Genomic DNA, 13,498 nt, shown 5'->3' with positions numbered 1-13,498 from the left:
TGATGGTGTGGGTTGAGCAAAACTCATAAACCTTTAATGTCTGCCACTGGTGATGCTTTCTGGAATGGAAGGCTGGTAAACTACAGTTGTGTGTCTTCTCCTGGCACTGGATATACTCTAGAAGTTTGTTATCCAAGCATTCCTAGGAACGTAGGCCTTTAGGATCTGCCTAGTGTTAGGCTTCATCAGCCTAACGCTCATGCCAGAGTAAAGCTTGGTGTCGACTGCCCTGCCCACAGTGCATCATGATGAAATTTCTGAGGTCTGGGCAGTATTAGTGAAGGCAATCAGCCCCTCTCCACGCTAATCCAGCCCCTGACTGGGTTCTCCCTGACCTTCATAGCTTCAGTGACATAGTGTCCAGTCACTGAGGTACACAGAGTCTCCCTATGGCAGCTGGATGTGAAACAGACTGAAATCAGGGTCAATTGCACTGGGCACTGACTGGTACTGTTCTAGAGAAGCACCTGGGGACCACTAACCTGGCAATAGCTGTGCTGCTTGAGGTTGAAAGACGGGTGGTGCAAACAAGTCCTTAACCATGAAGGCTGACACTGAATTGGGTCATTCTCACTGTCACAGAGGTCTGTGCTATCTCATAAATAGAATAGGTATGCCCCAGACTTACTCTAAAGCCAGAAATTATGAGAACAGTACTCAAGGACTGCCACACAGGTCTCTGCAGGATGCCAGGGGAGCTGAGAGACTCCGTCTATGAAGTCCGTACTGCACACAGGTCATTCACTACTACCAGCATCGAGTCTCAGCATGATGGTCCTCTCTGGGCTCCAAGACAAAGCATAGGCTAGTTTTAATGCCCCACTCCCTAGCTCTTCTATGAAGGAGAGGAGGCTAATGCCATTTCAGTGGATCAGTCTGGTGGTGGTAAGGTTCCGGGCATCTTCCTGGTACTAGGTTAAGCCATGATGAACAGCCTGGAACTGAGTTTCAAGTCTAAAACCTGAGCTCAATCCTCTTTCCCTCTTGCGAAATGGCATGCTGGACTGCTCATGGTTGAAGGAGAGATGTTACAGGCAATCCTTCCTGCCTCCTTCCAGATGTCCCTTCATCTCTTCTACTATGTCCCTGACTTCCCCAGCAGCTTTGGAGGCCATTTGATGCATAAGCAGATGTTGAACTTGACGCTTCCATGGAGAAGAGCCTCTTCAGTTGGCATCTTGCCCAACTCTGATATTGCAAATTATAGACAATAGTAGGATTTTCAAAGCAGAACTGAGGAGACAAAAGGAGAAAGGACAGGAGGAGGAGTTTCTGAGAAAAGCCACACACGAAATCCTTATAAGGAAGGGGAACAAATATCATGAAAAAAAATTGGTATAACTCAATGTTGCTAAAAGCCATCAAAAACTGAAAATGTTTAATTCATTTTAAAAAGCTGCTGGTGAAAGGCATTTGCTAATTATTTTTATAAAAACATTTGCCTTAAATGTCACATGAAATGTTTGTTTCTATGCTGTAAATATCAAATAATAAAGATATTTATAGCACTTCCTGATGTATTTGAAACGAGGTGTTGTATGTAATGAATAAATGTTTTTATATCCCTTAACACCAGTTTTAACAAACCTCCACCAAAAACGCTCACTAAAGGAAAAACAACCTTATAAGAGTTGATCCCGACCTCACCAGCCTAGTTCTTCAAGAAGAAACAACCTATCATGTCATGTTAAGTTAGACCACAGTTTCAAGACAACCCAAGATTTTAGTAGCTTGACACACTTGAGTACATTTTTTTCACTTATAGATATGTTAAACATGAGACAGCCTGGGAGTTCTGTGGACCCCAGTATCCTAGAATGTGAAGGCCACCGGTCTTACCAGGCTTTGTCAAGAATTGGTGACCTGGGCTGGAATGGTGGCTCAGTGGCCAAGAGTATATAGTGTTCTAGAGAACGTAAGTAGCGGCCTGTAACTCCAGCTCAAGATGGATGTTTAACACATCCGACACCGTTCTGGTCTTCATGGGCAGTTTCACCCACATGCACATAGACACACATAAGCACATAACTAAAAACACAATAATTAAAAAAAAACCTGGTGGCTTGTCTATAGTCCACCCTCTTTTACCTTCTCTTAGATTATGGATTACTTACATGAATTTTGTTCTTTCAGAAACTGGCTGTCTTTCATAAGTCACTCTGCTGGAAGGTTCTTTCCCACCACCTCCGCCTACTCACATTCTACCTGCTTCCTTTGCTTCCCTAGAGGATTTCCTTCAGGATGGGTTGACGGAAAATGACAGCACCCTGCTCCGCATCCTCAGCCCTTTCCCTGGGCGAAAGTATATCGTGTTCCTGGCCAAGGATATATAGTATTCTAGGGAACCTAAGTGGCAGCCTGTAAACTCCAGCTCAAGATGGATGTTTAACACATCCATCTGACACCCTTCTGGCCTTCATGGGCAGCTTCACCCACGTGCACACATCTCATGTCCTATACTGGGTGATGATGACACCAGAGCATCTCTGCCCAGCTGACTCATAACATCTTTTCAAAATCTTGCCAGCATATTTGAGGTATTCAGTAACCAATACTAAAAGAATTCATGAGCAAACAGAAATGAACGCACATGTCAATGGATAGGTGGGTGGAGCTCTCCAGCATCTGCTTCCCCTCAAGATGAGCCCCCAAAGTGATCCTGTTTCTTTCATGATACCTTTTATTGCCCCATGGGTCTACAGCTAATACAAAAATGGAATAACTATGTAGAGGTCAGAGTTGGTAAAAATTTCCCCCAATTAAAAGAGGATTCATACAGGAATCTGCAAGAAACAGGGGTACCCAGATGCTTAAGGAAGTTTGGGAGTGGCTTACTGATTGGACCACTGCTAGTAAAAAAAGACTTGGTAAAACGACTTTGAACCTAATACTCATTGAGAAAAGTGACCATTGTGAGTGTGATCAGATGAATCTCACTCATCACCAATGATGGCAGCATCCCATCAAGAAACCACAGGACCAGTGACCCAAAGGTCCCTTCCTCTTCACGTCAGAACATACCACTTTAATGGAAAGGAAGAGAAGCAAGAAGAGAGGAAGAAGGAGAATGGACACTTCAAAGAGAGAAGAGGGTTTGTATTTGCAGAAGGCTAGCTCTGGGGAACTGAAGAACACAAATGCAGGTATGCACACACACACACACACACACACACACTCTCTCTCATGGTATTTTCTGATCTTCACAACTTTCTCATGTGATCAGACAAAGAGTATTTGTCTATCTGTTCTTGGACATGAAGAGGACTCCTCCTAGGTACAGCACAAAGCAAGCAGGTACAGAGAGGGCCTTGGACCTTAGTTACTCCTCAATGAATGGTTCTCTCAGGTTGGATCTCACAGCCAACTGTGTTGCAGAAGGCTAAGTTGGCTATGGAGTAATAGAGGCAGAAAGCTGTCACTTTCTCAAGGCCAGGAAAGCACAGCTCTGGCTAGCACCATCCCTCACACCTCAGCCTGAGCCTCAGCCACTCTCCAGAGGCCCTTATTGAACCTGGAGAGTATCTGGCTGGCTTCCTTCCAGTGAGATATGACTCCTGGTATGATCAAAGCTGAGAATCCAGGGGATTGGGAAGAACAGCCTCTGCTTTAGCATGCTACCAGGGCTCTGAGAGCAGGCTCCATTCTGTCATCCTGTTGACAATGACAATGAATATGGAAAAAAATCCACTCATGAAGAACCCATAGTGGATTTGGAAACTATAGACCCTTCCTACAGTGTTGTCTGTTGGGGAATGTGTGAGAGGGAGTGACAGTTAGAAAGTGGGTTAGAGAGGCACGTAAGCAGACAGTAAAACCCTTAGCATCCTGTAGACAATTGTGAAGACAAGGTCCCAGGGGAGTCCATGGAGAAGCTTTTACAAGGAGAAGAAGTTCTTGCCTACAAGATATGAGAGCTTCCTTCTGGGGTCTTTAAACTCAGTCAACAATAACAAGAGAATGGCATAAAACATTATCAGACGGGATCAACAGAGAGGCTCTGAAGGTCTTGTGGCTCCTCATAGTTTTAATCCAACTAAGTTCCCTCCTAATTCCACACTCTCTTCCTGAGTTCCATGTTCTGACCTTGGAAAGGGGGTACATACTGGGGCTTAGGTCAAAGGAAGAAAAGGTCAAGTGTGAAAGGAAAGAAGGAACGATGCAGATTTTGATTGGTCTGAAAGATATGGAACTATCCTTCACTATCCCTCAACATTCTTGTAAGTACAGAGAAGTCTGGTGACCTTCCAGAAATACAAACTATTCATTCTGCAAATATTTATCTATGTCCTTGCTTGATTTGTATCAAGCCCTGGGAAACAGTGATGAGCACAGCAGTCATTCATCTTAAAGGGCTCAAGTGTCTGGTGGGGATGGGAGGATGTTAGCAGTGGGGTAAGGAGATGGCTTCTCATGGGAGAGCAGTAGGGTGAGTGCCACTGATCAACTGCAGAGCCTGGAGTGGCCACTTGACCTCTCTGTGCCTGCTTTTCATCATAAATGAAATCATAGTAGCACTCCTACTCTTGGGATGATGCAAGGCATGAACGAACGTGTGCTCAGAACTGTGCAGGACATGTACAGTTAGAAGAGTTTGCTCTTGCAGTATTGGCATTACTATGACTGTGTTGACCACTAGTGAGGAAGATATTCTTTAACAGTGTGCTTTGCCAAACTAGAAAGCCCTCCCAGAGGAGGTTACCCAACCCGAGCAGTGACGGCTTGAGGTATTAGAAAACCTGGGATGAGAAGGGAAAAGAAAGGGGGGACAGAGGTTGCATACAGAGGTGGCACGTGGCAGAGCCCAGCAAGTAGAAAGCAGAGACCAGTTTCCTTTAGTTGTAGTGGTAATTTTGAAGATGAGGCCAAGGGCTAAAGATAAATTATAGAGTCTAATGGTTCATGTCAAGGAATTTTGATTTTAAAAAATCTGCTTACAAAACAATTATTTCTGAGGTGCTCTTTAAGCTGAGGTAGGAAAGGTGAGCTGAACAAGGAAACAAAGGACAGTCTCTTTCGTGGTCAGTTTCTGCTAATAAGCATGGAAAGTTAAGTGTGGCTGATGTTCCGAAGGCACATAGCCTTGGCTACTGCAGATCTCTGAGGTTTGCTTGATAATAACTGCTCTCCTCTGAGATTTCTGTGGCTGCTGTTGTTGGGATTTGAAGTGACTCCCCTCAACCCGCATGCCAGGATTATAGTCTGCTGCTTCAGAGGTTATTGTCATATATACTAACGATCTGGACAGCTGGTCACTCAGGGGACAGCTTCTGATTAACTCAAATCGTTTTAATAATTCTCCACACTTCTCGTTGATTGGCTACAGTAAGGATGTGCACTGGCCAAAACTCTCACCAGAGGCATGAAAGAACAAAGGAGGCTTCTGGAAAAAGCATTCCTCACGAAAAACAAAACACAAGATAGCATGATGTTTTCTTTCTCTCTACACAATGACTCCAAGAATCACGTGTCCATTGGCACACTCAAAATATGTAAGATATTACATATGTACATAATGTAGTTAATAGTTTTGTTCAGTTGGAAATAAAAGATCTCTAGCAACTTTCTAAAATGTGGAGGGAGGTGTTGTGGCATTATGTGCAGATTAGAAAGCTAAGACAGATGAATTGGCATATATTAAACTCCCCAAATGAGCAAGAATAAACATATATACCACAAAAGTCAGTGCCTCTGTGGTACCATGATGACTGGACTACTGTACTAGTGACATTGGAAGCATCCTTTCCTTCAGTGTGATGAAAAAGACAAAGCCTATGCCTGACGTTCTGCATCTCTGACAGTACTATGGATCATCTCAGAGGACCAAATGCAAAGAGCCTCCCTCAGATGGAACAACTAATTCTTAACCTGTTTCTCAATGAGCACTGCCCACTGCATCTTCTGCTTTGAATCAATTCCACCTTGTCATCCCTATGATAACAATATCCTAAATGTAGTAATCAAACTACATTTAATTAGTAATATAAATGAGGCTCACAGAATGGACAAAGCAGCAGCATGCTACCACTAGCATAAGTGAGGTAGCCTGGAGATCTGCTGACCCCAAAATTCTGGGGATAAAATTTCCTTATAAGGAAAATGAGGCTCCATGTTGAGAGGTACCTGCACAGAGGAAAGAGGCATGAGGCATGTCTTATCACTTCTGCCTAAGAACATTCACTACAGAGTAAATTTTAGTGGCTATATTGGGAATTGGAGAAGATCAGGATACGTTTAATCTCAAACCACCAGTAAGCCTGAAGTATTTGAAAGTTTAGTCAGAGAATTGATAATTTTTTTGCATGAGTGAACTTAGCTGAATAATCCTTTCAGAAGAAAAAACACCCAAGAGGCTGAGTCTAGCATTTCTGAAAGTCCGTGTGCATGTGTGTGTAAAGCCCAGAAAGCCAAGAATTAGTCAGCTCACGGTCCCCTCAGGTCAGCTCCCCCTCTGAAGAACCCTACTCTCTTCACCTGCTGTCACGGCCCCCACACACACTCTAGGTGAAGCATAACTTGGCAAGTCTTCCCCCTTAAACAACTCGGGCTACCTTGAGATTTGTAAAGACACCAACCTCCCAAGGAAGTATGCTTACATAGAAATATGCTTTGGGAAGCTGAGATACCCCTTCTACATATCTGGAAGGTGGTAGCCTCTGAATTAAGACTTGCCTGCTGCTATTGACTCTTAGACCGCTATTTTAAAAGCTAAGATCCAAAGGATGTGTACTGTTTTTATTGTCAATGTGATAAAACACCCAACAGAAGCAATTTAAGACAGAATGGGGGTTATTTTGGCTCCCAGTTTGAGGGTACAGTGTATCGTGTCAGGAAAGACATGGCAGCAGGATCATGTAGCAGCTGCTAACATTGTGTCTGCCACCAGGAAGCAGACGAACAGTGCATGGTGCTCGATGGCTTTCTCTGATCCAGAACTTCATGAATGGTTCCACCCATGTTTAGAGTGGATCTTTCCATACTTCACCAAACCCAATCTAGAGACAGGCTCATAAAAATGCACAGAGGTTTGTCTCTTAGACCGTAGATCCTGTCAAGTTTACAATCTGTATGAGCCATCATAGGGACTGTGTGAGAGGAAGTAGAACAGATCAGAGACTCTATCTTGATATCCAAGCAGCTCAAGGAAACTCATAAACGCTGTACTTCTGAGGAATGTGTGAGGCCCCTCTATCCTTCTTGCTGTTCCTGGGACCCAGCTGGAGTCCTTGACAGCCTAGTGGGGAAGAATAAGCCTTGGTATAGAGACCCCTGAGAAAGGGAAGAGTTGGCTATGCTTAGGCTGTAGAAGGAATCGAGGTTACTTGGAAAATATAGGGCTGCTTTAAGAAGAATCTATGTCTCCTCCACGTTCTCCAAGCCTGTGGGAACTGGAAGCCATCTCTCAATGATTACCTGCCTGGTGCTGACAGTTGTTAGCTCCCTAGTGTCCCTAGGAAAGCAATCTCCTTCTGTTTTGTCTGACTAATTAGTATTGACAGTAAGCCCACCCTCGACATATACCAGCACACACACTCAGCATAACAGCAACAGGCACACACATGCTGCAGGACTTTCAGTTTGTGATATTTTGAAAACTAAATGGTCTGGTGTGGGAGTGGGGGTGGGGGAGGAGGTCTCACCAATCTAAGGAAGGGAGTTCGCAGGCTTTGCTCTTGCAAACATCCAGATTGAGCCCAACAGTCCACAGTTATAGCACACACACACCAGGGCTTATTCGAATTCTCAGAGGGTAATAGGTTTCACTTAGCTCTTAGCAAGTTATCCAACACTGTGGCTGTGCAGCCCTTTCCTCTACTTATAGCTAGCCACACACATGCTTCATTTGTTTATGCCTTGGCTGTATTTTTGGTGTGTCTGAGTCTCTCATAATCTTTGAAAAATTAATTCAAAGAGTGAAAAAAAACAGTAAGGTAAACAGCGCTCTCTCTGTCCTGCTCTGTTCTCTGTGTGCTTCAGCAGGAAATGCATTTCTGACACTTTTAAAATGAGCAATCACATGTATAATCAACTTGGTTAAAACTTCCTTCCTGGTAACGGCAACACTTCCTCTGCATCTGGATATGAAGGGAGCACCAGAAAAGCGGAAGAGTCGAGAGGTGCCCCCGGTAGGTTTGAATTCATTTTGTTTTCATAAAGTAAACAAATGACCCTTCCTCGGCATCACCTCCAGGGCTGTACCAGGTACTACTGCTTTCTGTTGTTTGCTCTTTGCTTGGTATGACTTGGAACAGTTAACACTTCCTTCTCAGCTAGAATATTTTTGTCTGGAAGCATTGCCGGTTCAAGAGCCAACCCCCAAGCGTCTGAGTTTCCTTGTCTCGCCGAACTTAGGCTGTGTATATCCACAAAGTTCCGTCCAGCAAGGACTCGCAGGTGCATTAGTTCTTTCTGTTTTTGTTTGTGAGGAAGGGGGCGGCCACAGAGCCTGTGACAGACAGGCTCCAGAGTCTTACAAGTGCATGCTTGGGAATTCTGTCCAGACAGGTTTTGTTTTTTATTTTTGTTTTTTTGTTTTTTTTTTTTTTGTGTTTTTGTTTTGTTTTGTTTTGTTTTGTTTTGTTTTGTTTTGTAAGAGGACAAAGCTGCTTAGTCCCAGCCATGAGGAAATCCAGTGAGTATTCGGTCAGCCTTTTCTCTTCTGTGCCTTGTATCATGCTATAGTCTGAGTTCCTGCTGTCACTGAGGCAGATACTGAGTTATATTTGTAAGCTTAAATTTGGACATGTTTTATTTTAAGCTCATGTCAGTATCAATGTAGCTTATGGTTCTTCTTTTCTTTGTTGGTTATTCTACCATGTACCAAAAGACCAAAGTGGATGCTTCATGCTACCAAGCAACAGTTGTTTGGGACAGTTGGTTTCATTTATTTACTAAGTATAGCTTCATTATATTTTAAGAGGAGGGAGAATCAACTTTTAAAATAGCTTAACCCAAGAACTGTACATAAGTTGAGATCCAGTGAAACTTGTCTTTTATGGCTTTTAATCAAAATCTCCTTTTGGGTATATAATTTACACTCCACTGTTCTTCGGGAAATAACTAATTATGGATCTCATTAACATCAGTTAGAGAGTAAATGGTATTTTCTGAGATATTTTGTTTCAATATTTGAATGTGGTTTAGAATATAATGTAGTACCAATGTAGCAGTGCTAAATATTAAAATCAAATTTTTTAACAAATCATTTTTATGGATTATTTTTTAGTTTTGGTACTCTGAGCATTTCAGTCGTTATTTGATGGGCTCGTAGTTACACTTAAATGCTTTGCAGAGGGCAAATACTTATGTATGTGTAATATGATGGGAATAAATTTGTAAGTTCCTGCTATACAGATGAAAATATTAGGACAAAAAGAAACTGAATCATTGTTTAGGGGTCATGGGAGGACAGGAATCATGTCTTCTACTGTGTCTCCTCTAAAGCAGAGGCAGGCCAAACCAACTGGCTCAGTTAAAATTACCTAAATGTTCATATTGGGAAAGTCCAAGTATGGTGACACCACCCCCTGTCCTAATATAGCAATGATAGCTGGAATGTTCCACATTCCATGATCAAAATGGTATGTGTCTCCAAACAGCTTTGATTACAATCTTTACCAATTTTGCTACTTTTGAACTTTATGAATGAAACCACTAGCTTTCTTATATAGAAAGAAAAAAAATGAAAAGAAAGAAGACAGGAAGTTGACTAGGGAGACTGGGTTCAGACAGTTTGAAAATAGAGAAGATGAAGCAAGATTGGGTGTCTGGGTTAGAGAAGTGTGAGACTGAACAAAGGAAATACATTGGCTTGTTCTAAAGTGATGTTCAGGGCCTCACAGGGCACCTTAGGGACTAGGCCTTTGTCCTCCACTCCACTGTGTTATGCATCTGTGCTTTTCAGGATACTTACAAACAGTTGCTGTTTTGAGCCGGTAAATGTCAGACACTGTACTAGATGAGTGTTTTACATATGCTTTGTGTACATGTGTGTGAGCGTGGTGGTGTATGCGTGTGGTGTGAGCATGCATGTGTGCAGGTGCACAAGTACACCTGCAGAGGACAGAGGAGACTCTCGATACCTCATTCCTTTCAGACCGGTTCTCTCACTGAATGTGGAGTTAGACTGGTGGCCAGCAAGCTTCAGTGAGTTCTCCTATCTCTGCTCATCTCTCTTCCAATACACACACACACATACACACACACACAGAGAGAGAGAGAGAGAGAGAGAGAGAGAGAGAGAGAGAGAGAGAGAGAGAGAGAGACCTACCCCTAGGGTTACACAGGGGACAATGCTTATATGCATGGTAGGATATGAGCTCTGACCTAATGTTTGTACAGCAAGCACTTCTATCCACTGAGCCATCTCTCCCTCAGCCCCATAGTGCTTTACAAATTTTTAATTAAAACATCGTGCACGCGCGTGCACACACACACACACATACACACTCACAAAACTAAAGAAAATGTGCCGACATGTTAAAAAAAAAGTTCACTGCCTTATTTAACTTTTGCCTCTACCCTCTAGGTATAAGTAATCAAATTGACATACAAGAATCAGCTCAGAGATTAAGTAGGCCACATCACTTAGGCAGTAAGTGACTGTCAGAGATTCATGTCCAGACCCATGCTGTTAAAGACAGCACACCTCTATCTTACTTGGAACCTCTAGGCCTTGTGCTCACATCAACCCACCACACCTTCCCTCTGCCATTGTACAGGTATGTACAGAAAACAGCGTCTCTTGACAAAGCTGTGTCTCCACTCCCAGGTCACATAGGGCATGGAGCTGGAGAACTATGAACAACCGGTGGTTCTAAGAGAGGACAATCTGCGCCGGCGCCGGAGGATGAAGCCACGCAGCGCAGTAGGCAGCCTGTCATCCATGGAGCTCATCCCCATTGAGTTCGTACTGCCCACCAGCCAGCGCATCAGCAAGACTCCAGAAACAGCGCTGCTGCATGTGGCTGGCCACGGCAATGTGGAGCAGATGAAAGCTCAGGTGTGGCTACGCGCACTGGAGACCAGTGTGGCTGCGGAATTCTACCACCGATTGGGCCCGGACCAATTCCTCCTGCTCTACCAGAAGAAGGGACAGTGGTATGAGATCTACGACAGGTACCAGGTGGTGCAGACCCTAGACTGCCTGCGTTACTGGAAGATGATGCACAAGAGCCCCGGCCAGATCCACGTGGTACAGCGACATGTACCTTCTGAGGAGACCCTGGCTTTCCAGAAGCAGCTCACCTCCCTGATTGGCTATGACGTCACTGACATCAGCAATGTGCACGATGATGAGCTAGAGTTCACTCGCCGCCGTCTGGTTACGCCCCGGATGGCTGAGGTGGCTGGCCGGGATGCCAAACTCTATGCCATGCACCCTTGGGTGACGTCCAAACCTCTCCCAGACTACCTGTCAAAAAAGATTGCCAACAACTGCGTCTTCATCGTCATCCACCGCGGTACCACCAGTCAGACCATCAAGGTCTCCGCAGATGATACTCCTGGCACCATCCTCCAGAGCTTCTTCGCCAAGATGGCCAAGAAGAAGTCCCTAATGAATATCCCGGAAAGTCAAAGTGAGCAGGATTTTGTCCTGCGGGTCTGTGGCCGTGATGAGTACCTGGTGGGTGAAACGCCCCTCAAAAATTTCCAGTGGGTGAGGCAGTGCCTCAAGAACGGAGATGAAATACATCTGGTGCTCGACACACCTCCAGACCCAGCCCTAGATGAGGTGAGGAACGAAGAATGGCCGCTGGTAGATGACTGCACTGGGGTCACCGGCTACCACGAACAGCTGACCATCCACGGCAAGGACCACGAGAGTGTGTTCACGGTGTCTTTGTGGGACTGTGATCGAAAGTTCAGGGTCAAGATCAGAGGCATTGATATCCCTGTCCTGCCTCGGAACACCGACCTCACTGTTTTCGTGGAAGCAAACATCCAGCATGGGCAACAAGTCCTTTGCCAAAGGAGAACCAGCCCTAAGCCCTTCACAGAAGAGGTGCTCTGGAATGTGTGGCTGGAGTTTGGCATCAAAATCAAAGACTTGCCCAAAGGCGCCCTATTGAACCTACAGATCTACTGCTGCAAAACCCCATCACTGTCCAGCAAGGGTTCTGCAGAGTCGCCAAGCTCTGAGTCCAAGGGCAAAGCCCAGCTTCTCTATTACGTGAACTTGCTGTTAATAGACCACCGTTTCCTCCTCCGCCACGGGGACTATGTTCTCCACATGTGGCAGATATCTGGCAAGGCAGAGGAGCAGGGCAGCTTCAATGCTGACAAGCTCACATCCGCAACCAATCCAGACAAGGAGAACTCGATGTCCATTTCCATCCTGCTGGACAACTACTGTCACCCCATAGCCTTGCCTAAGCACCGGCCCACCCCTGACCCAGAAGGAGACAGGGTTCGAGCTGAAATGCCCAATCAGCTTCGAAAGCAATTGGAGGCAATCATAGCCACAGATCCACTTAACCCCCTCACAGCAGAGGACAAAGAATTGCTCTGGCATTTTCGATACGAAAGCCTGAAGCATCCAAAGGCATACCCTAAGCTGTTCAGCTCAGTGAAATGGGGACAGCAAGAAATTGTTGCCAAAACATACCAGCTGTTAGCCAGAAGGGAGATCTGGGATCAAAGTGCTTTGGACGTTGGCTTAACCATGCAGCTCCTGGACTGTAACTTTTCAGACGAAAACGTAAGAGCCATTGCAGTTCAGAAACTGGAGAGTTTGGAGGACGATGACGTTTTACATTACCTTCTCCAGCTGGTGCAGGTAGGGGCTGGTGGTTAGCAGGAACTGCTCTCGGAGAGCTTATTTGCATGTACACAGGCACCCCCTTCAGTAGTCATCCCGTACCCTTAGTTCAGTTTCATGATCAGTCAGCCTAGTGCTGATGAAGCCACGTCAAAAAGTAGTAAATGCCTCCATTGACTTTTTTTTTTTTTTTACTGTCTTTGGGGGTTTGCCAGCAAGCATTTGAAAGACACCAGTGCTGCCCTTCACGTTTTAGGAGAATTGTCGCAGTGGAAATTACACAGTACCCATTAATTATTTTAATGGTAGATTGAACTAGTTGCAAACTTCTTTGGGCCAAGGCTTGTGATTTACATGTTCTGTGTGTGTGTGTGCATTGTGTCATTTGATTTCACTATTAACTATGACAGTGGTCGAATTACAATTTGGATTTGCATTTTATACATATGGAAATTGAGATACAAGGACATTAAGTTATATGTCCAGGGCCACATATTTCAAAAAGCAATGGACTAAAATTAAAGGGCTGACTAACTCCAGGCTTTATCCTTTTTTCAGCCTCAAATATCTTGGATGAATCTAGCGTCAGGATAATGCAGGCTAGAGATATTTTTAATCTCTGCCTGTGTTTATTACAATTTGTAGAACAACATGTTGTATCTGGGTAGAATCTTCTAAACACTGTTTTTTTTTAATTCTTGAGTGTTGTGTATAGATATACGTTGAAACATGATCATATAT

At 44.4% G+C, this 13,498-nt stretch overlaps 1 protein-coding gene across 3 annotated transcripts in view; it reads left to right on the top strand.

Moving 5' to 3' along the window:
- The first annotated feature begins 8,054 nt into the window (after positions 1–8,054).
- Pik3cg (phosphatidylinositol-4,5-bisphosphate 3-kinase catalytic subunit gamma) overlaps positions 8,055–13,498 on the top strand; it is a 34,943-nt gene continuing 29,499 nt past the window's right edge. The window contains exons 1-2 of one of the 3 annotated variants that reach the window (XM_028768826.1): positions 8,055–8,199; positions 10,769–12,775. In XM_028768826.1, the coding sequence (XP_028624659.1) occupies positions 10,781–12,775 (1,995 nt within the window). In that variant the 5' untranslated portion in view covers positions 8,055–8,199; positions 10,769–10,780. Of the gene's footprint in view, positions 8,200–10,718; positions 12,776–13,498 lie in introns of all 3 variants that reach the window. The other 2 variants (XM_028768827.1, XM_028768828.1) reach the window with 2 other exon arrangements.

The sequence above is a fragment of the Grammomys surdaster genome, unplaced genomic scaffold, assembly GCF_004785775.1.
Source record: "Grammomys surdaster isolate TR1022 unplaced genomic scaffold, NIH_TR_1.0 188, whole genome shotgun sequence".
NCBI classification, from domain to species: Eukaryota; Metazoa; Chordata; class Mammalia; order Rodentia; family Muridae; genus Grammomys; species Grammomys surdaster.
The sequence above is the reverse complement of the archived record's forward strand: the minus strand, read 5'-3'. Positions and strand labels throughout refer to the sequence as shown.